We start from the raw sequence: 24195 nt of genomic DNA, 5'->3' as shown, positions 1-24195 counted from the left end.
ACAGACAGAGGTGTGAAACAGCAGGAGACCCCATCTGGCAGGGCCAGAGGATCAAGCAAGGCCAAAGGACAGAGCACTGGGGCTCCAGGTCTTCCCCACTTCAAGAAGTCCCCAATTGGGTTGGTGCTTAGGAAAGCAGAAAAGCAACAAATGGATGTTATTAATCCCCTTGAGCACCCATCTGCCTTTTCCCCCCTTGTTGCTCCTATAGGGCTTAATATACCTTCAGCCACCTCTCAGCTGTACCTCCTTTAGTCCTAAAGTAACCTACATTCCACACAAGGAACGTGCCCACCTACATTTGGAGGATAGGTCCATGAATGACTATTAGCCAAGATGGTCAAGGATGCAACCCCATGCTCTGGATGTCCCTAGCCTCTATTGCAAGAAACTGGGACTAGACAATAGGAGATGGATCTCTAGATAATTGCTCTGTTCTGTTCATTCCCTCTGAAGCATCTGGCATTGGCCACCGTTGGGTGACAGGATAGTGGGCTCGATGGATCATTGGTCTGACCCATTCTTATGTTCTTCTGTACAAATTTGGTGCCACCTATTGAAGCTTATTTATCCCAACGATGCAGAATCCTGAGGCTGAGGCAGTGGAGAGTCATTTACACTGGGGATGGGGGTGGGGATGACCCCCAAATCATTAAGTTTTCTACATAGATGGGTTAGTTTTAGACTGGTGCAGCACTGGGATTTTCATCCCGGGGAAGATTTCTTATTTCTGAAACCTTTAATGTGATATTTTACATGGAACAGGATGAACAAAAAAATGCCATTGAATGTTTTGAAAATTTTCCACTGGCTCCCTTGGTGGCAATGGCAGGCAGTTGAGGGCACCGGGAAACCACTTACCCAGCAACTGTGAACCCTGGTGATTTGAGCGGAATCAGCATTTCCCAAGAGAAAGCACAGAAGGGCATGAGACCAGCCTGTGGGTGTGGACCATGTTCCTTTTGCGGGGGCGAAGGTTCTTTTGTTTTAAGTTACTATGTAACTATTTGGGGAGGGAGCCATGGAGAAAGGGAGGCCAATGCTGGAACAGGAGATGGAATCCTCCCAAAGGGATATAGCAGATCAAGGACACGCTCCTAACAGGCACCTAGCAAAGCAGGGATGAAGGAGCTGAGGCCATCTTAGACTGTGTCTTGAATGGGAATTTACACGGAGCGATGACAGCCTTGTGACTATGACATCGCAATAAATTGCCCAGTCGGTCAATCAGAATTCCGCTTTGGACAATCCGCGGCTGTGACGTCACGGGGATTATTGACCAATCAGTTTTGCCAGGTCCCCTCCTGGGTATTATGCTCGGGTGCCTCTCATTGAGGATGAGAGCTTCAGGCAGCCGTCGGAGCCCAGCCCTGCTCCTGCCATGGGGGCAGCAGCTGTGCCGTAGCCCCACCTCCTGGCCTCTGCCCCGCGAGCCCCCGCTCCCCGGCGCGGGGGAATTCCGGGCTCCCCCTTTCCGCAGCCCCCTGCTCGGGCCCAACCGCGGGCGGAGTTCCCCAGTGGCCGCCCTCCGCCCCCCGCCCCCCCTGCGCTGCTCGCTATATAGCCGCGGCACCGAGCTCCTCCTGCGGCAGTGGAGCTGAGTCACCTGCAACAGGAGCGAGCGCAAGCCAGGCTGGGACTGCACGACAGAGTAAGTCACCCCCAACTCCTTGTGCCTTCCAGCTGACCTGCCCCCCCCCACTAGTGGGGTCGGTGTCTTCTCCCCGCGTGCCCCACTCTTCCGCTCCCCCCTCGAGCCTGCCCCTGCTGAAGGGCTTGTGACGGGAGTAGGGAATCCACTGCGGGCAAACGCTAAACCAGGGGTCGGCAACCTTTCAGAAGTGGTGTGCGGAGTCTTCATTTATTCACTCTGATTGAAGGTTTCGCGTGCCAGTAATACATTTTAACGTTTTTAGAAGGTCTCTTTCTATAAGTCTATAATGTATAACTAAACTATTGTATATAAAGTAAATAAAGTTTTTAAAATGTTTAAGAAGCTTCATTTAAAATTAAACTAAAATGCCCCCCTCCCCCTCCTTCCGGGACCGGTAGCCAGGACCTGGGCAGCGTGTGAGTGCCACTGAAAATCAGCTCGCGTGCCGCCTTTTGGCATGTGTGCCTTAGGTTGCCTACCCCTGCGCTAAACCCTGGATCTCCCTGGAACCTCCAGTTTTTGTCCCCTTGAAATAGAGACCGAACCTAACTGCTCCCACTACATCACAAAAGCCCAGCCCACGCAGCACGAATCCTGGATCTGGCCCCTGGAGTCTGGTGGATCCTGTCAGATTTTGGCCCCAAGCTCCCAAATTTTAAAGCTTAACACGGATAGCTGGTCCTGGGGCACTGAAAAATCACCAACCCCCATGAATCCCACTGCAGCAGTATTACACAAACCCAGTTCTGTCTTCCTAGATCCATCCTATTTTTGGTATTCACCCCCTAAATTCCATGACAGAGTACACCTGTAGCTGCTCCTCCAGCACCAAAAATTCCAGAGAAAAGTGCTGCAAAACCAGGGATCCAACATGGAGCTCCAGCTGGATTTTAGCAGTTTGGGTCCCAACTCCCAAATCATGCTAGGGAGAAAACAGTTCCTCCTACTTCACTACAAAAATCTAGACTGGTCCTGCCCTGACACATCCCAGCCCAATAACATTGGAAAGACATCTGGTGCCTGGATTCTGCCAGTTTTTAACCACAACGGCCAGTTACGGTATTGCTGTATACTGCTGGACATACAGTATGTATGTCCTACCCCCTGATGTTTTAGCCCCCTTTTGAAGGTGCAAAGGTAATTCCCATCCTGGAATCACTCTACTTGGAGAGCTCACCTCACCCCAACATCTCCTACCTTGTGGAATCGCACCATATACCTAGGAAGTGATCCTTTCATCAGCTATCAGGGCAGTTAAGTGTATGATGTTTTCAACTCCAGAGTTAACTATCTTCTTAACGTTTGTATAGAGGGCTTCTCCTTGATGCTGTTGCAGAGAGGGCTGTGATTAAAGCATATGACTGAAAATCACATCTGGTTCTGTTTCCATTGTGCCCATGGAGAAATGGGGCTCACATTTTATGGTCAGATGTTAAGAAATACTCATCACCCAGCAGCTCCTCTGGGATTCTCAATTAAGAGCTCAGCTCTTTTGAAAGTCTGGCCTCTTCATATAACTGACCAACTGGGAGTCAAGCTCTTTTGAAAATCTGCCCCTTAATTTCGGTGCTTCACTTTCCTCGTTGGGGAAAACAGGGATAATAGCTGCTTCCTAGAGCTAATTTTTTTTCGCAACAGGCTGAGCCATCCTGGCAAGGAAGATGCCTTGTAAGTACAAAGTATTGTTAGAACTGTTAAGTTGCCTGTATCCTTCTCGCATTCTCTTTGTTTACATCTTTTAATAAGTTTAGACAATGTTTCTAACTACAGTACTGAAGGAATGTCCTACAGATACACTAGGAAAACGGTGTGTGGGGAAAAATAAAATGAATAATAATTTACCTTCTGCACACACACTGGTATTTATTTAAATATAGTACTGAGAGTTTTGGCAGGCACACAAAGTAAATCCATTACAGGAACCAGTTTTTAAACAGCTAGAAAGTTGTCTAATATCCTGGGGCCAGATTAAGCTCACTGATATACATGTGCCGGTCCCACTAATGTCCATGGATTTGTGTTCAGGTCTGAGAGCACAATTTGGCCCTTGGAAGACTGTGTTGAAATGGAGTCCTAGATTCTCAAGATGCTAATTTCTCTGGCTGTGATAGCAAGAGAGAGAATTGTTTAAATTTAAACCAACTTGAAACCTAGTTTCAAAGGGAGGTGAAAGAAATTTCAGCTACTACACTTTCCTGAGTCCCCTGGTAGGTTTTATGATTTTTTTTTTTTTTAATTTTCTCCCCAATGTTTTTTGAAAAATCCTCATTAACAAGAGAAAATGACTTAGATGCCTTAGTCACATAGGGGAAAAATTTCAAAAGCGCTTAAGTTCTATTTTCAGAGGTGATTTAGGAGCCCAAATCATTGGGACTTGCTCTCCTAACTGCCTGAGTCACTTTTGAAAATAGGACTTAAGCACTTTGAGAACTTTACCCACAAGCTCCGATTCTGCAGTGAGATGTGGCTGTGACAGCTGCCATTTTGGCTGACACCTCAGGAAATGATCTGGGAACTTCCAGAGCTAAAGATTCCGAACTGGAGCTGAGCAGATAAGTGATTTTTGGTTTGGTGGTGGAGCCAAAAAAATCATGGGGGTGGAGTGTGGGGGGGAAGATTAGGTTTATTTCATATCGAAACTGGATGTTTCAATTTTTCTGTTTCTAAGCAAACGGTCATTCCCAAATGTCGCTTCAGTGAAAAAGTGTCGAAATGAACCATTTCAACTTTTTATTCTCTCCCCCCCCCCCCTCAGTTTTTAATTCAGTTGAAACTATTTGCTGAGTTTGATCTGAATTTTCAAATAGTTTGGGTTGCCCCACAACTGCATTTTTCAGTAAATTTATTAGTTGCTGGAAAAAAATGTCACCCAGCTGTACTCACACCCTCTGTGGATCAGCAGATTTGGGGACCTGTAACACACACACTCTCCAGGGGGTTACACAGAGGCAAACAGACCCCTATCCCTCTATGGAGCCCCATTCATTGAAAGTCGCTAGGAATACTTGCATGCTAAAACTTACACGTGTAAATGTTTGTGAGATCGGGACTGTCCACACGGCAGCAGTCAGCGAGCCTCCCAGCACAGGTAGACAGATGAACATTAGCAGGACTTAAGCTATCACGCTAATGGTAACTGTGGCTATTGCAGTTTAGGCAGCAGCACGGGCTCTCAAGCCCCTGGCTCTGAGTGTGGGTGGCTAGCGTGAGTCTGTGCCAGAAGCACAACATGCACGCTGCTGTTTCGAGTGTGCTAGTGTAAGCCACACACTTTCTGGGTGTGGTGTTCTGTCCCATCTAGTGGCACCGAGACCACTTAGAGAGAGAGTTAAATGAGTCTGCTCTACAGCCTTCGCTAAGAGCCAGTTGGCTTTTAGCTCTTGCGGTAGAGGTTCATGCACTAAGCTCCAGAAGTCCCCAGTTTGATCCTGCCCACCGATAACCGGGGTCTGTCAGTGTTCCACTAGCTCAAACCCCACTAGTGCCCATCTATCTACCGGGGCTGGGACGGTCACTCCCAGCTGCAGTGTAGACCATTATCTAAGTGGTTATATTATAGGGGGGAAAGTGAAACTGACTATACACAAAGTGCTGTCATATACACAAAAGGAAGCAAATTGGATGGGATTTTCAAAAATGCTCAGCATTAGTTTGACTCTGCTCTCAATAGAATTCATGGCAAAACTGATTTTGAGTTCAGTGAAAGCAGAGTCAGGCCAATGTTGAGTCTTTTTGAAAATCCAACCTTTGTTGCAACGGAACGGAAAGTTGGTAGACAGCTTTTCAAAAGAGCTCAGAACCCACATGCTGAATTCTTCTGCAAGTGTCATGTGGCACTTGTATGTGAAACGTGTCAGAGTTGTCTGCAGTGTTGTTGTAGACGCGTTGGTCCCAGGATATGAGAGAGACAAGGTAAGTGAGGTGGTAAATCTTGTTGGTCCAATAAAAGATATTACTTTACCTACCTTGTCTCAGACACATTTCAGACAGAAGGATGCTAAGGCTGATGATGTCTCTTTTAAAGCCGAGGGTGTAGCAATATGGATTTGATAAATATGGTAAGGTTAGAGGCACTGGGAAAGTAATGCCCAGGCCAACCCACAAGAGAGGGCTTAATACAGTTAAACTGGTGCAACTTTCTCATGTAGACAAGACCTAAGCTGGTTTGAAGGGAAACAAGCTATACTTGTATAAACACACTTGTACTAGTAACTGCACCCACACTAGGGGACTGCACTCATTTAACTGTAACTGATTTTCTACTGATTTAGTTACATTGGTCATTATTCAGTTTTTGCACCAGCCCTTGACATGAATTCATTGAAGTCATAACTGTAAAGGAAAATGTAGATACAACAGTAAACTCTGCTGAGTAACTTATCTTGGTTTTCTGAACTCCTGTAGAATAGAGGTAAATAGAATTCCTGAAACAACAGAGATCCATAAATATCATCAAGCCTGTATCATCAATAGGCTGGAAGTAAACAAGAAAATAAGACAAATTCCTGACAATACTTGCAGGCTCCAATGGGGGAGGATAGGAAATAAGAAGGGGAGAAAGCCAGCAAAGAATCTTATAAGAAAACAAATCTAGTAGGCTTATTTTCCTGCTTACTAAGCCCATTTTCTGGTTTGCCTAAATAAATGTGCTAAAATATCCATATGGCAGGAGACAGATTACTAGTTCTCTGAAGGTTCTGTGTGTGTGTGTGTGTGTGTGTGTGTGTGTGTTGTTTTTTTGCAAGCTAAAAGTGGTAAGAGCCCTTTCCGTGTGGTGTCCAGATCTTCAGAGTCTGTCATCCGAGATTTATTTCAAGCATTTCCCCTGCCCTCCACACCACACCACACCTCTCCCACTCCCAAAAACCTCAATGTTGCAACTTTTCAGGAGTTGGGAATTCGGAGGAACACAAAGCTATTTGCACAATCCAGAGAATCCAACCACTAACACCAGTCAATAGCAATATTGATTCTAACCTTATTGTTACTTAATATGGAATGGCAGAGGGCTCCATGTACGCTCCCGACTGTGATTCTGGCTATGATGGACCAAGTCAGAAATAATTGTGCCCATGGATGTTTCCACACATCACTGGGGCACCTTTTGAAATGGTGTCACTTGGAGAACTCTGTTACCAATGAAGCGAACTCTATCTAGATTGCATGCTTCTAAGGGAAGTGGCATCACTTGCTGATTCCTGGGCTGGGAGAGGAGTTTGCTCCATTTCTGGGAAATGATTCAGTACTGCAGAACTTCTGCAGCTCACTGGCTTTAGCCAAGAGGAGCTTTAATAACATCAAATGCCACCTAGCTGTTATACAATGCTTTTCAGCAGTGGATCTCTAACTGCTTTGCTAAAGAGGGAAACTGAGATACAGGGAGGAGAACTGACTTTCCCCAAGTTCCCAGCAAACCAGTGGCAGAGCCAGGAACAGAATCCAAGTCTCCTAATGCCTAGTCTAGTGATATGGCCATTAATTTACACAGCTTCCCTTTGGAAAAGTGCAGTCAGGTGAAGTGTAGCTGTGGTGCTGTATTTACTGAGCAGGGAAAACCAAACTACAGCGGAGAAGCAGGTGAAGAGTTCAGAGGCTCTTGGCTTGTCTGTTTAGCCTGGGGTAGGGGAGAGTGGAGTCGCCTGCATTCCAAGTTAGCCCAGGTGGCTGAGATACCTTGGGGATTCCGGCAGCATAAATTAATGCAAAACCGCTAAGAGTTTCATGTTTAGATAACTACTGGGACTAGTGAAAGAGTCAAACATAATTGACTGTGCCCCCTAGCACTAAGCAGTATTTACAGGTTTGGGGTAAACCTAGTTCCTGATATTTAATTACTTTTGCAATAATCATCTAGCCATTTACAATCTGTACAGAATAAACCATATAACTACAGGGATTGTCACTCACTGCTGAAATGCAGCCCTCTGGGTTAGAAGGCTGGAGCCCTAGGACTCTCCATTGTTTTGGTTTTGAACTTGGACTTGTGCCCTTTTATGTTTGTTTATTATTTGTCGATTCGGTTTTTAAATTTTGCTCTTTTTAACCTTAGAAACATCAGGAATGTCAAGTCTGGCCTCTCTGGAGGACTTGCTGAATGATCTGACAATAAACATGTTAGACCAAGCCCTTTAATTGAAGGAGTGGAGATGTGCTAAATGATGTTTTCACAAGCCCATCCTTTATCCAAAATGCTGATTTGTCATTGACGTTAATATGTTATACAAACAAAGCTTTAGTCATTCTGACTACAAACCCCTCTCACATTTCCCTCTCTAGCCTTATACTGTCATTTTGCTAGTTCTCCAATCCTCAGAGTTTTCCGAGGCAGACAAGAGCAAGGTTTATTGTTGTCAAAACAGGTAAAATTCTCTTCAAAACCTACCTTTCAAGTCTTCATCAAAACAATAAAAGCATAAGCCCATTTTTTTTAATTCGCATGTCACCTTTGAGAACAGCAAATGGAGAAATGTCTTTTTCCATTTAGAACAAGAGGACAGCTTGCTTGGAGTGCCAGATGGAAGTGAGGTTATTCCTAACTAATTCTGCCGTTGAACAAACAGAAAATACTTGTGTGTGTGTGTGTGTGTGTGTGTAATACCTCCTATGAGATCAGGAACAAATATGGTGTGTGTGTGTTATATTATTACAAGGCTATTGTCGTAATCTGTGTTTTCCAGATGTGTGTACACACACACACACACACACACACACACCATATTTGTTCCTGATCTCGTAGGAGGTATTAATTTGGCCCAGCAGAGCTAGATATAAAGAAGTTTTTGTTCTGGAAAACACAGATTAGGACAATAGCCTTGTGATAATATAACCACTGGGCATCTGTCTAGATTCTCTATTACAATGGCATCCTTTGAAATAAATGACAAATAAAAGAGGAAGATGTTTTACATCATAAGATTCCTAAAATTGGAGTTGATGTACCTTATTGAGTCTAGCTATAGTGAATTGCAATGGTTATTTCCCCCCCCCTCCCCCCGCAAAAAAAATCCCCAAATTTCTTTTGTAAGATTCCAGAAGGGGAAATTGTATCCATTGTTTAAAGTCATAATTAGTATTACATTAGCGATCATGACAACATCCTTAAGAGCCTGAGCATCTTCGACCTCCCATTTTTCTCTTCTTGTGTGAGTGATGCCACAACTGCCATGAAGGCTGGTTTGAAAGAACTCCCATTCTAATCCTCTGTTTCTGGCCATTGTGGTAACATTCCTGCTGGCAGAAGAATCGGCACACCTGCCCCTAGGATTTCCCAGAGTTATCCACTTATTCCTATTAATTTGGAATGCTGCTCACCAGGTTTTAACTTTTAGCAAACCTTTGTGGTCACTTGCAAATAAATGAACCTGTTAAACAAGGTGTGCCTGGTAATTTTCATAAGCCAATTATCTTGAGTTGATTTCTGCATGTGTAGACTGACAGTGGCACTGAATATAGCCAACAGGTTTTTTCATTAATAAAATTATTACGTTTCTCGCATTCTCTAAAAGCAACCTGCATTATTTCTTCCAAATCCTGAATCTCACCCCATAGATCAAAGCAGGGAGACAATACTCCTATGTAAAACCGAATGATGTAAAGCTGCCCTTTCCCAAGTGCCTGTGAGTCATTCATACAGTCGCAGCAATCAACTTGACATTCTAGAGTCGTTGTTTTTTGGATGATGAAAATGTCAGTAATCAGAATCCACAGAGCCATAGTCTTCCAATGGACGTCTCTACACGTCAGTGCTTGTATCAATGGAAGCTGCACGTAGGGGGGTGATCAAGCATATAGCCTAGTGCATGGCCCTAAATCTTACAGCGTAAACTGAAGAAGAGCATTTGAAGGGCTTGATATTATAAGTTCATTTGTTAAGGGTGTGGTCATAGCCAAATTCTTCCCCCACTTCTAACCAGGCAGCTGCCCACTGTTCTGATGCTACAGTTTCACAGCAGATGCTGAAGAGTGGCCAGTCTGCATATAGCAATGCATTAGATGTGACCTGCACGAGAGCCAAAGAGTGGTGTTGGCAGCAAGGGCTAGAAACTTAGCATTGGTTTGGGTTTTGTTATTTTAAATTATTATTTGTATTGCAGTAGTGTCTAGGAGCCCCAGTCAGGGACAAGGACCCTACTGTGCTAGGTGCTGTACCAAAAGCTGATGGCTTTTGTCCCTCATTCACCAGAGAATGCACCAATAGGGAGTGGATTTTTCAAGTACTGGATATTTTATAGTACCAGACATTGCAGTACTGATTCCAGTACCACTGGAAATTCCTATATGGTTAGGGGCCTGCCTATCTCAAGAAACTCTCCCTCTTCCCTGCCATAGGAGGGTGCTCTCACTATAGAAAATTTGAGCTGAATTTGCTTCCCGTGCTATTTCAAGCTAGTGCCTGGAGGTCAGCATTTGTGCTATGTAAGGCCCATCTCTTCTGAGGGTGTGGGAGCTAGAGATTTGGTTTATTTGTGTGGGAATTTGACAGCAGCCAATCTGTATCTTTTTAGATACTGTAGCTGCACCAAGAGGTTTTCTGGAATGGAGGTTCTTACATTCCAGAATATATTGAAAAGGGGACCAAAATAGTCTACAGTGCATCAGTCATTGCAGGGATGTATCCTGCTTTGTTTGGACAGCATGGAGTACAAAGGGACCCTAACTCTGACCCGGGTCTTTGGTGTTTCAGTGAGACTAGTAATAAATATTATGCTAATGCAGGAGAATTCATGCCCTGCAGACATTAATATTATTTGATAAGATTTTTTTCCCCAGGACGTGCCTGGTTCTCCTAAACATTATAAATGGGATTTTCAAAAAGCTCTCAACATTGGCTGAAGTCCGAGAGTTTTACTATTGACTTCATTGAGAGCATAGTTAAACCCATCCCCGACTTCCCCCAACAAATGCATTTGCACACCTAGCTTTTCTGATTTTTATGATTGCGCTTACAGGCAACTGCCGTGTACCATCAAGTGCAGATGTGCATGCATTTCTGTGCTCATATCGATTAGAAGCAGGCCCAGATTAGGTGCAGGACTGGGCCCCAGTGTCCCTATATTACAGACTGTGTGTACTAACCTCACTGAGTTCCTTGTTTCCACCATACTCTGGTAGAAAGACGTGTGTTTATACAGACTCCTGAAGATTTCCAATAAAGACAGTTCTGAATCATCACTTTCAGGTTCCACAGGAGTACATCCACCCACCTCGGTGTTATTAATGTCAACAAGGTTGTTGTCTTGGGTCCTATCTAACTGACACACTCTTGGGCCATGTGCTCTAACTCGCTCAGTGCAGCCCACACATGTTTAACGGCAGATTACCGTAGCAATTTTCATTTCCAGGAATAGGCCTTCAACTTTGTGCCACTGATGTGTTGTTTTTTTTTATGCAAGCATTTGGGCCTGACAACTCTTTACTCTAATTTACAGGCTTAAAAAACAAAGATGATAAAAATGATGCCCTTTTTCAACAACAGTCCTTTTGGGATGGGTAAGATTTCTAAGGACTGTATCACTGGAGTAAAGCCACCTGGAAAACCTTCTACATCATCAGAATCCGAGCCAGATACTGTATCTATTGAATCGGCTGTGGAAGAGACCCAGCCAAAAGATCAGATGAAAACTGAAAGCCAAGGACAAGATTCTGCTCTTGGAGACTCACATGCACCTTCCACTGAAGCCAATGGGAGCTGTTCTCATTCATCTGAGTGCAGAGATAGTCCCAAAAGGAAAAAGGGGGGGATAAAGGAAAAACTAAAAGATGCCTTTTCCAATTTTCGGGGTGGTCAGAAGATAGCGAATCTAACAGAAAAGGATGGAGCAGTGACAGACAACAAACCACTGGCAGGTACAGTATGCCAGTTCTATCTATCTACATATATGGCCACCCCACAATCATTAGTGTATTTTATCCCCACAGTGCCCCTCAGGGATAGGGAAGTATTTTCCCCGTTTTACAGGTGAGGAATGGAGGCATAGGTCAGATTAAGTGACTTCCACTAGATTTCTTATGAAGTCTGTGGCTGAGGCAAGAATTGGACCAAGGTCTCCCAAGTCCACTAGACTATCCCTTCCTCCTTCTAAGCAATTAGTATTGTGTAGTCTATGTTCAATGTAAATGTCCAACCCTGATACAGATAACAAACAGGCTTGGCAAAATGTGTGTGTGTCTGACCACCAGGATATATGTCTGGAGGCCAAGCAGGTTTGCTGACCATTTCAGCATCCATGCGGCCTCGAGGCTAGCTGGAAACCACCTGTTGTTGTCAGTTGTTCCTGGAAACCACGTCATCCCCAAAGCCAGGCCTCTGTAATGGATGATGTAGTGCTGGACAATGATACCCCTTTACTGGGAGGGGTATTCTAACATAGCAGCCCCTCCAGTCCAGAGTATAGTGCCTGAAGGAGGATTGGACACTTTGATGCTTACCTGCTAGCACCAAGTATTTGTATTCTGGCCAACGTCTCAGAGTTTGTCTATATGAACACTTAGTTTGTGGTGAGCTGTGGTGTAAATCTACCCCACACTAGCCTGCCGTGCACGAAGTGTCTGTCTGTGTGGACCTTGCTAGTGTGCGCTATAAATTCCTTAATGCACATGCATTTTGACTTACCCCGCTTTCAAACGAGTGTCGATTAAAGCACATCCTGGAATTTTTAGTGTGCGGCAGCAGGGCTCACACGGATACGAAGTGTGTGGCAGGCTAGTGCAGGAGAGATTTATACCTCAACTTGCTGCATGCTCACTGTTCTTGAGGGCTTGTCTACAAGCATGGCATAGGATGAAAAATCAGTTTTCCCTGCGGTTTTTTGTTCTAGTGTCCAGCTCTTGGTACAACAGCAAGTACCAAGAGCTGGACACTGGATTCTGAGTACTTGCCAACCGTTTCTATCATTCTGTTCCACAATCCTAGCGGAAATCTAAGTTCAGGAGCAACAACAGTTTGAAATTTTTCTCTAATATTAGGACTTCATGTGCCAAGCTTTTTAGTTGTATTCTGTTTGCTTATGCTCGTTCTTCAATGTCTTAGTATGCCCGTGATCCATGTGTCGAATTCCCAGTGATGTCATTGGGCGTGACATGACTGGAATGAGCAGATCGCCTTCACTGTTGGTCAGTGGTGCTATTAATGGACTTTGAATGATTTGTAGTCCTTCTGGTGACTAAGGTTTTGACATCTGTTCCGTCCAGTGTGATCTTTGAAGAGCAAGCAGACACGGGTGAGACCTGAGGATGTATTGTCTCATTTCCACTCCTCCCCATCACTTACACACACTTACAATAAAGAACACAACTGGCTGAGCTTTTGGTGTGTTTGTGTGCGCTTTCCCGTAATCTTCAGTGTTCCTGCTATAAAGATGCAAGTACTGCTCAGTTTAGTAGCCTGGATCTTGTCTACTGCTAGATGGATGGCAGAGGGTAAAAACAGATCTAGATATCCCACTTGAGTTTTGAAGCTATCTAGCTATAAGCCCTGAGTAGAACCTCTAGTAATTTAGCATAAAATAGTTGGCAGCACATCCAACCCCTGGATTTGTAATACCTTGGCGCAGCCTGAGTCACAGCCATCTCTAGTGAGAGAGCTGGCAGGAATATTCAGAGATCTCTAAAAGTCATCTGAATGGCGCTTTGCTGTGAAGTCTAAGAATCAGCATTAAAAGGGGTATATAACTGAATGCGCTGTAGTATCGTGGTGCCATTTTTGTTGAGCTTTGGTCGTAAAGCAGTTGGGTACAAATATTGTTGTTCTTTTGACAGTTGAACAAATCAGAGAGCACCTTGAAAGTGACCAATTCTTCAATGCCAATCAACAGCTGATGGCTCTGGAGTGGGCCCTCTACAACAACATAGGTGACAAGAGTGAAAAGGAATTGTCAAGGGAGCAAAGCGAAGTGGAATCACTCTATGAACTACTGAAGTGTAAAGTCTTCAGCATCATAAAGAATTCAATAATCCTAGCGCCAGCTAATCCAAAATTACTACGGCATGCCGTGTACACAATAGAAGAGCAGGAGGTGGCGGATGAGAAATACAAGTCAGAGAAGCCATCTGACAAGATCGTGAGTTACAGACCCAGAAAATGGAAGGAGGTTTGGATGGACACGGTGAAGCAGTCTGTAGCTGATCGTATGAAAGACCTCCAGCGCACTAGCTCTGCTGAGAACCTGTCTACAACTGCTCTTTGCTTTCTGCACATGGGAAGGACAATGAAAGAGGATATGATAACAGTGGTGGAATGCATTAAACAACATTACCATGCTCAGTTTAACGTGTGCAGCACATATGCAGAATGTTACCATGGCTATTTCTCTTCTCAGCTGCAGCTGATTGCTGAGTTTGAACTGGGAGATAAGGACGTATATCTCCTCCTCACCTGGGTGCAGAACCTGTATCCAAAGTAAGTGGTGATTATATCTGTATGTTTCTCACTAGAGTTGACTGATCTGCATTCATGTATTCCCATACCATACATGCATGGGGCGTTTCATCACTTAGTCTGTTATCTTTGGTGGTTTTGCCAATGCCAGATTTTGGATAGTAGATTCCAGAAACAATCAGTAAAGGTGGTTTCTCTCTCTCTCTCTCTCTCTCTCTCTCTGAACGTTTAGAGATGGTATCTGAGCAAAGTGTATCCTAATAAGAGAACACTTAGGCTTGGTCTACACTTAAGTTATGTCAACATAGCTGAATCCAACAGGGGTGTGAAAAAAACACACTCCTCACCAACATAGCTATGCTGACAAAACCCCTGTGTAGATTGAGCTATGTTGACAGAAGATGGCTTCTGTCAAGGCAGCTAACATTGTTCAGGGAGGTGGTATTCCTAGACGAACAGAAAAAGGCCTTTAGTCGGTGTAGGCTGGGTGTACACTAGAGGGCTGTGCTGACACAGGCCACATGGTGTGGACATAGCCATAGTATAGGGGATATTTATGGCAAAATCCTTCCCAGTGTGCCTGCTTACAACAAAGGAAGTGGGTATGTGTTTGGAACCCATCTGAAGGTGTATGAGCCATCCTGCCAGTGCAGGATGGGCAACGGCAGCTGGGAGACACTCTACAGCATAATTTACGGCTGGTCCCAGAAAGGAGCAGGGTTCACCCACCTCTGGAGCAGGCTCCATGTTGCAGCATGTGTACAAGGCACCTAGGGGTCACATCACACTCCATGCTAGCAGACCATACTGTTCTGCAGGCTGGTGAGAACTGGCAGGTGGGCAGCCAGGTCCCTTTCCCAGTACCTTGTGGCAAGTGCTGCCACATGTGTGTGTGCACCCTCACATGCCCCCACCAGTCACACTCACACGGCCCCGGGTAGGAGTTTGCCTGCAGTGATTAGTAAGGTACAGCATCAAGTACGATGTTTACAGTATCCAATTCAGAGAGTAATTTTGAAACTCAAAGAGCTCTTGGGTGTCTTGATAGCTGTGCCGCGTTATACACTGTAACTTAACAGCCTGCAGGTGGCAGAAGATGCCTCTCTGTCTATGCTCTGTAGGGGATCATTTGCCACCACGTACAGTTACACTTTAACGTCATGCTCCCGTGCACCGAGTCATGCCAATTACACTCCATTGCTCTTCAGCCAATTGAGCGGGCATCTAAGTAGTCAGGGAGTCCCCTCACCTGACCCTGTGGCTTAAATACAAAGGATGGTATTCCCCAGGTCTTGTATTGTGTGGTCCTTGGGCCTGATGCTCCACTAATGTAAATCCGCATAGTTCCATTGGCTCCAATGATGCCCATATATTTATGTGTAAGTTGACTTTGCTCCACTGGTGTCAAGTACATGGCTGATTTTTTGGAATCAATGGCACTATGCTGATTTACCCCATCTTGAGGGCCTGGCCTGAAATCCACACCTGCAGTTTATTCTAATCCTCTGGGGAGGATTTTTCACTTCCCCTCAGAGTGCCACAACAGCAATCTTTCAGCCCAGTGGGGCTGGAAGGGAGTCAAGTCCATTGCTGCCACTCTTTAATCAAATAGCTCACTACATCAGGCTAGCCTGGGCAGGCTCCCTGTCCTGATCACCCCTCCAGCTGTCTGATTGAACTCTTCCAGATTCTGCTTCTCCACCCCAGACACCTCCTCTTGGGGCAGCGAAGGACCTTTTTTTCTTTTTTCTTTCTGGTCCCTCATTCAACTGCAGGCCTGTGCTTCTGAGAAACATGATGTGAAGTCATCTGGGAGGGTGGAGCATGTGAGGCATTACCCACAGTCCCTGTGTACCTCCGAGGGTATGTCTACACTGCAGCTGGGAGGTGTAATGCCCAGCTCAGGTAGACATAGGCGAGCTCTGCTCGAACTAACAACTAAAAGTAGCAGTGAGGCCGCAGCAGTGTGGGCGATGGCTCGGATTAGCTGCCTGAGGACAATCCCACCTGGCCCCCCTGGGGGTACAGCTCAGGCAGCTAGCCCATGCCACGGTTTGTGCCACCCTGGCCCCCGTGCTATTTTTAGCATGCTAGCTTGAACTCCGCTTGTGCATGTATGTCTACCCACACTGGAAATCGCATCACCCGGCTGCTTAGTAGACACTCCCTGAGTTAGGAGAACAAGGAGTGGAACCCAAGTCCAGCAGAGCATTAGCCAAAGGACTGTTATTGGGCTAAACTACCACATATTTTGTAAAACTGAACTCCTCCATAGCCCTAGACAAAGCAGTTGCTCTGCTGTTAGATATGGTTTGTGAAGAAGTCTTGTTTCTTATCACAAACTGTAAATACAAAAGCTGTGTTACTTGATTTTAAAACCCCAAAGTGTTATTTTCCTAAGTACTGCTTTGCTGTAAAATGGATTGACTTGAGGTTGATTTTAGAATTTTTCCAAAAGCGCTGCTGCACTTGGGGTAGAAACACTGATAGACTAGTCATGTTTTAACTACTTTCATAAGGTGCAACATGTGATTAAATTGGTATTGCTAAATATGGATGTGAGAGTTTCTCTTCCCGGAGACTGTCAGTGTTTCATACCCAGCCTAACCTACTTCCTATGTTAAACACGTACTGTGCAGTGGGGGAGGGTACATGCACAAGGCGCTCACCTGCCACTGGTAAATGAGGATACATGATGTTGCTGGGCATTTCATAGGACACCACAGGATATGTACACCAGGGATGAATTTACCCCAGTGGGTTGAAATTCTAAAAGCAAGTCCGTTTTTCCATACACACAAACCTCAGTGTCCTATCACTCTGAGTGACTTTATTTGAATATATGGAGATTTAAACCGGATGACTGTAGATTTCCTCTGTGAAAGATTCTCCTCAAACCATGCCTCTCATCTAACAGCCTGAGTGAAACGTAGCAGTCACCTGTAGCAGAAGGCAGGCTTCTGGGCCCAGAGCCTGAGCTAATTCTAAGGAGTGCTCAGTGCAGCTGAGGGGAAGGAAGGTGTACAAAGTTGGCCTTAAAGTCATTGTTGTGCCTCCCCTCCCACCTGTGATTCTGGGCACTGGTTGCTCCCCTCACAAAATAGGTTTAAGTTAGTTGCCTATGGCCCTAAGGGGCCATTTCACCTGTCAGGGAACAGCAGAGTGGAGAGAATCCTTGGCCAGGCCTCCTGCAGCAGGCAGTAGGAGGTACAGCAGTGATTCATGTTGCCTCAGGTTCCCCTTGCACTGGGTGAATCCTCCTGCAGCTGGCTATACAAGTTTTACTGCAACTTTGCACCAGGGAAGCAGCACAGCTCTGATCCCTAGACATTTTAAAGGAGCAGCACACGGTGGGGAGGGGGAAATAACAATGACATAGTTACATATACCATGCAAGCCTCCCTCAGTGTATTCCATTCAGAAAAGTTCTGGCATAAGCCAAAATATGTGGCTTTGTTTTGAAAACCGATTGGGTGGTTTCAGGAGTAATTTGGGAGGGGCGAATCAGTGAATGTTTCAACACTCCAGACCACTGGATTAGGGTAGGATTATCTAGAACCCTGGCTATTTTCTTACACAAATACCCTGCGAGGGATAAACGATAGAGCTGAGTGAATGTTTTTGACTGAACTTTTATCAACAAAAAATGAAGATTCTGCACCTTGGCCATCTTCCCCCTCTAAACTGTTCCTGGCACAGCACTACTGCTGCTAAAGATCTGGTAACAAGTTTCTGAAATTGTAGCAAAGCAGCCCATGGATTGTTGCTAGTAGTACAATGTGATATTTGTGAAGTGATGGTTGGGTAATCACTAACTTTACTCACTGCAGCTCACAAGAGTAAGGCCAACTTTGCCAAGCCTGCCCTCAGTGTACATCTCCTTTGAGGCTGATGGAGTGATTCCACACTGACACCAGGGTAGCAGATGATTTCTATCTCCATGTCAAGCCAGCAGTCCTCCCTTCAATAGGCATTTCACAGAAAGAATAACAGCAGGATATGAGACACCAAAAGCAGCCTTTTAGACATTGAAATTCTAAAAACTGCTTGTTCAATGTTCCTTTAGTCACTAAAACCCAGGGTCTCATCAGATAATTCAGCTATTGAAGGAGGAAGGGTTTCTTTTATTTTCATTGTTTTGAATTCTCCCTTTCCCACCAGAACTCCGCTGTTGGCACAAAACTCAGCTCCTGGTTCCATTTAGGCTAGAACACTTCTGCACTATTTGAATTCCCACAGCAAGCTGTGCCAGTGTCCATTATTGTTTAGAGGCACGAACAAACTATAACTGGAGACTTGGGCTACAAAGCCTGGGCGCTGTCTCCTTTCCGCCAAGGTCTGCCTGGGTTTAAGGGCAACACCCATTTTTACATCTGGCTTTCACTAATTTCTTTAGCAATGTTAGATTTATGTAAACCAACTGTCTTCAATTACACTGACTCTATGAAATGTGATTGCTTGGCTTGTTTATTCCAGTGACATAAGAAAAAATTCCATTTTAGTGAAAGAGTTGGATGAAGCCAAACTGGGGAGCCTTTTGCCACCCAAAATGATCAAACAGCTTGAAGCTAAATACCTGTATAATGAAGCGGTGAGAATCTGTTCATTCCTTTCTTACCTTTATTTCTGTGACATGCCTTAGTGAAGCTTTATTTTGTCCAGGGCACAGTTCCTGTGCATTGCTCTGCTCCTTGCGTCATTTTACATACCATTCAAGATCAGACATGTCAGCTCAACCTCGCCAAACGGGTGGGAAATGAATCATGTTCTCTCTTGCACAATGACCTACATAACAAAATGCTGTTGTCTTGATGCTCAGCCCAGCCTTGGGGGCTGCATGGCTATTTACACAGAAAAACAATTATCCTATCCCTGGAGGCCTTACCCTAAGAGGGAATAAACAGTCAGATTTTTTGGGGGGCCCAGTGCTAAGTAAGGCATGCAGAGAGGGCTCAGTTCTCCTCTCCTAGCCAGGTATGTCCAGTGTAGCTCCAGTGGCATTACTCCTGATTTACGTGCTGTTGTCAGAGAAGACTCGTACCCAAAGCATTTGTGAAAGCAGGTTGGGTGCATGCAAAGGTGTGCAACTGTGCAGGCCTGCTTTTTGAAAATCTAGCCCTTAACTGTACTGAAGAATCTTTGCAGAAATGGCAGAGAGACTGTTAGTCTTGGGTTGCTCTCCCCCTTCCCCCCCCCCCAAAAGACCACAAGTGGTGACCATTCTAGTAATCAGTGCTTAGAACCTTTTGATCAGTCAAAAACATCAGGCTAGAATTCTTGGAGACTTGTAAATAGAGAGGAAGTTTAGACTGGAACTCCAGACTATAATCCCTTCCAGATGTGAGCTGGGACAGGCAAGTTGTAGAGCAAACAGAATGCAGCAGTAGCCTCTCGGTGTTAATTACTGTATGCGCTGTGCGGCTCTGCAGTTATCCATGTCAGGAGCAGGAAGGGTCAGCGCTGAGAAGCAGCCACTATATGCAGCATGCTTCTCCTCCCAACCTGGCAGCTATTCAGGTGGTGATGTGTCCAGAAGACTGCTGCTTTTTGTAGCATTATCTTCTGCACTCTGGCTGGTAGAGGAGCCACAAGGGAGACTGAGCAGGACCCACAGCACTGGAGCTTCCATTTCCCATTCCCCTGGGAATAGGGGGCAATATCCTGTACACCTTCCAAGCCTCTCCCTGAGGAAACATTAATTGGGAACACTGAAACAAGCCTCAAATTCCAGAGTTCTTGTATGCCCACCCATGAGCTAAGCACAGGAGGGTACAATATGGTCATGAATAAAGACTGGGCCCTCTGGGATTAGGGTTTTTACGAGTCTCTCAGATGTTAGCATGTAACTGGCAGAGAGTAGAGTTTCAAGTTCCTAGCAGGGTTTGATGTAAAATTCCGTTAGGCCAGACAAATTACATGACTGATCAGTAAAATGTAGCCCACAAACTGTGAGCATTAAAAACCATGTACATGGGCTGAGGTAAATGTTGTTTCTTTTCCTTCATTCTGTCAAGGCTTCTGTCAAGAACTGGCTGGCCAAGAGTTTAGAAATGGAAGTACAGAGGTGGACAGAAGAGAGAGAACCGGAAAAACTGGATGGACATTTTCATAGTGAATTAGCCATAGATGTCATCCAGGTAACAAACACACTGAAGTGGGTTGTTTTACTTGATCCAGGATATATTTAAAAATAACTGTCGTGCAGATATTAGGATTTGAAACCAAGTACAATCCATTCAAAAAGCTCTAGATATCCACGTAAAGGGAAGACCATGTAATGCTATGGAAAAATCTCTCTAAGTATTTATGACATCACCATAGTAACTCTGCACTTCCTAACCATCAATGGATTTTATCCTCAACACCCCTGTGACCAAGGACAGTGCTGTTATCCCCATTTGACTGATGGGGAATGGAGGTACAGGGAGACTAAGTGAGTTGCCCCAGGTCACACAGGGAGGCTATACCAGAGCAGGGATTTGAACCCAGTTCTCCCACAGCACAGGCCAATGTTTTATCCACTAGGCCTGCCTCAGTCAGAGGCTATGGGCTGATTGCATGGGTGGTTATTCATTAGGGACTAGCGGGTCCCTCTGTTCTGCAGTGCTGGGAAACTCCCCTTCCCCACACCTCAAACATGTTAAGGGGAAAAATCCTGCCTTTGTTTGACCTGACCAAAGGGGAATGCATGTGTGTAACCAAAACTGAACCAGTAGGGCCTCTTGTACACAAATGAACAAAACAACAGTTATTTGTTGATGAACTTGGCTGAGTTGCAGATTGTGTTAGACAAATCAACTCTTTTCCTTCATCTTTTCTTGGGTAGGACTCTCTTCCCCCTCCTTCCGCCCCCCCCCCCCCCCCCGAGATGATTAGAAGATTTTTTTCAAAAAGTGTGCGTGTATTTTTATATATATATATAAAACCATTTGACGCTATGGTCACACTTTTTCTTCCTCTAAATTCCTGTTTAGTTTCTCCTTCTTCTTCATTTATGTTCCTGATTGAAACTAGAGGGTGGAAATATTGCACTAGTGTCCAAAATAAGTACAGTTCCATTGCTTATTCCCAGCACAGGCAGTGTCGTTCAGCAGCTAGGACCCTGTGCTGGGACTCGGGAGAGACCAGCATTCTGTTCCAAGCTCTGTTGTGTGACTTTGGACACGTCACGGCACTTCTCCACCATCTTTCGTTATAGGCACCTAACGCAGACAGCTGCCACTGGCTCTTGCTTTGTGTTTGCGCAGCGCCTAGCGCATTGATCGCTACTCTTCTAACACCAGTAACTAATAAGAAATCAACATCAGCCACCTTAGCCACTCTCCTGTGGGGTTTTTTTGCGGGGGAGGGTTGATGTAGAAATTTGAAGTTGACAGTTGATCAATTTTATGTCCTAGACTATTCATGGAGGACAAAGGCGAGCTGCAGAAATTACTCCTGAACTGGGCAAACAACTGTCCATTGTACTGTTGGTGGAGCTGTCAACATTTTTGAAAAGGTACAGTAACAATCTGTTGCAGGAAACAGCTTCGTAAGCGCAACGATGACATCCAGTTGCAACGTTACTGATCATGATGTCTTCTTTCAATCTCTCCCCTTTAGCTACCAGAAGGCCTTAGAAGAATTTAAAGAGAAAAACAGGCCACACAGCTATTTCAAGGCTATGATCATTGCAAATATTAACAACTGCATGATTTTTAGGTAAGCGTCACACTGAAAATGCTTAACTTGTTGCTTTGTAATCAATCCGGGTGACTGCAGCTGTGGAGGTAAAGAGCATTACAGTAGCAAACACACCTAAACCTTTAATTGTATTTAATATTTACATACTGATTTAGAGAGAGCGAGAGAGAGAGAGAGAAGCTACAGTGCAACTTCCAGTATCTAATATCCAAAAAGCTTAATCAAATATTTACACTATATACTTGTCCCCCTTACACTGATTGATCATGGACAAGTCACCTAGTCTCCAAGTACCCATCTGTAGAATAGATATTCGCTTGGGTTAAAAGAAAAGTGCCATTTGATTATTTAGGAACAAGCCGTTTCATTCCATTAGGACAGTTTCCACAACTGCATTTTCCTTTGTCCAAGCTGTGCATCATTAAATATTTTGCTACAAAACTAAGGTACCCTTTGGCTCTCCTAATAGAGCGGAGATATTATTATCTATTATTTTCTTTAAATAACTGAAAAACAATAGACCGAATCTTGCGTGAGAGGTCAGAGCCTGAGTCAAACTGTTCAAAAGGCACCAGGCCATAAGCACAGCGTTTCTATTCTGCCGGGGGATGCTGCCCCTGGCTCCACCCAGGCCCTCTCCTACTCCACCCCTTCCACTAATGCCCCACCCCCACCCTGCTTCTTCCCACCCCTGCCCTGCCTCTTCTCGCCCAGTTCCGCCCCCTCCCCAAACACACTGCGCCCTTGCGCCTCTCCCCTTCCCCACCCCCCCCAAGCACCTCCTGACGCCACAAAACAGCTGATCTCTGGCAGGTGGGAGGCGCTGGGAGGGATGGGGAGGCAGTGATCCGTGGAGCTGAAGGTGGACAGGAAGCACGGGGGAGGAGGGAGAGGTGTTGATGGGAGGCTGCCAATGGGTGCAAAGCCCTCACCATTTTTTTTTCCCCGTGGGTGCTTCAGCCCTGGAGCACCCACAGAGTCGGCGCCTATGCACAAGGCTGAGGAACTGAATCCTACGGCCCAGCCTGTAGTAGCCAGTGTCCACCAGGGCTATAGGAAGGCGCATCAGATATTGCCTGTTGCCACTCATTTTGTGAGGGTTTGAGTCCATGTATCTGCACTGTGTGCCCCATGAACCTACTACAGCTCAGCCACCCACAACTTCATTCCTGCACTCCTGTGCCAAGAACTGCTATCAAGCTGGCAAGGAGGTATGGAGTTCCTGCAGCGGCTGGGTCCTATGTAGCAGGGGATGTTATTTCCACTGCAGTTTGGCCTTTACGGGGGCAGTGGCAGGGCTATTTGGATCTGCCCTTTTTGCCATTCACATATGCAATGATAATTTACATGCACATCCAATAATAACAGAACAATTGCCAGACATACAAATTAAAAAGTCATCGTCATGTAATCAGTATCCCTCCCATTAACACTGACCATCACTTCTACTCTAAGACATAGAAGCCACTCAGAATTCTAGTTTGCTTTTTGGGTAATGACCAAAACTTGATGTCCTGGTGCTAAGTTGCATTTTCTTGACCTATTAAAAATGTGTCTCCCACTAGCGTTCCTCTTTTGGGTAACAAATCTATTCCTGCATCTTGTTTCAGAGACCACACAGAGAAAACCACACCATCAGCACAAGACAGCACGAGATTAAAAATACTTGGTACGCTTAGTGAAATAGAGAACATTGGCTATGATGTACTGCTTCAAGACTTGTTTCTGGAGTTAAAGGTAACCTGTGTGTATTACATGAATAAATACCAAGCATATAGGGATGTAATTGTATCATATGAAATATTCCTGTAGAGGAAAAGTCTAATATGTTACTGATTTGATTTGGGACAAAAAAGTAGGTTCAACATAATTTTCCCAGAATTCTTCTTTTTTGGGGGCGGGGTGTTTAAACACATGGGAACCCAGTGTTCCAGGGTTTATACTGCACATCGTAGTATCTGATCACGTTACTTTGCTGAGGTCATCGTCATCATGCTGTCTTTATCAAAGCAATGAATATACATTTCAGGTTGATTGATTTAACTGAATGGGAAGTTTATAGTCTAAAGAAAAATCTGATCTTTTCTCATCTATTAGAGAGGCGCCCAAAGCCAAACCCCACAACCTATCACACCCAAACTTGGGAAAAGATCAGAGCCAGATCTGAACTTTAAGTCTCAGGCCCCACCTTCATTATTTAAAACTCAATTAGGATATCTCCATTTAATTGAGAACTATCTCCTAGAACTGGAAGGGACCTTGAAAGGTCATCAAGTCCAGCCCCTGCCTTCACTAGCAGGACCAAGGTGACCAAATGTCCCAATTTTATAGGGACAGTCCCAATCTTTGGATTTTTTTCTTATATAGGCTCCTATTTACCCCCCATCCCCTGTCCCGATTTTTGACACTTGCTGTCTGGTCACCCTCGCCTCAATCCTGAAAACAAATGTAACTTAACGTGCACAAGTAGTCCCATTGAAGT

At 45.0% G+C, this 24195-nt stretch overlaps 1 protein-coding gene across 1 annotated transcript in view; it reads left to right on the top strand.

Moving 5' to 3' along the window:
- The first annotated feature begins 1515 nt into the window (after positions 1-1515).
- The window catches only part of TNFAIP2 (TNF alpha induced protein 2), a 29885-nt gene continuing 7205 nt past the window's right edge, over positions 1516-24195 (top strand). The window contains exons 1-8 of the mRNA XM_034768979.1: positions 1516-1651; positions 11083-11500; positions 13412-14051; positions 18507-18621; positions 20045-20167; positions 21428-21528; positions 21633-21731; positions 23324-23450. Of these exons, the coding sequence (XP_034624870.1) occupies positions 11098-11500; positions 13412-14051; positions 18507-18621; positions 20045-20167; positions 21428-21528; positions 21633-21731; positions 23324-23450 (1608 nt within the window). The 5' untranslated portion in view covers positions 1516-1651; positions 11083-11097. The remainder of the gene's footprint in view (positions 1652-11082; positions 11501-13411; positions 14052-18506; positions 18622-20044; positions 20168-21427; positions 21529-21632; positions 21732-23323; positions 23451-24195) is intronic.

Source organism: Trachemys scripta, chromosome 4, assembly GCF_013100865.1.
Source record: "Trachemys scripta elegans isolate TJP31775 chromosome 4, CAS_Tse_1.0, whole genome shotgun sequence".
In the NCBI taxonomy this organism is placed as follows: Eukaryota; Metazoa; Chordata; order Testudines; family Emydidae; genus Trachemys; species Trachemys scripta.
This window is presented reverse-complemented; position numbering and strand designations above follow the sequence as displayed.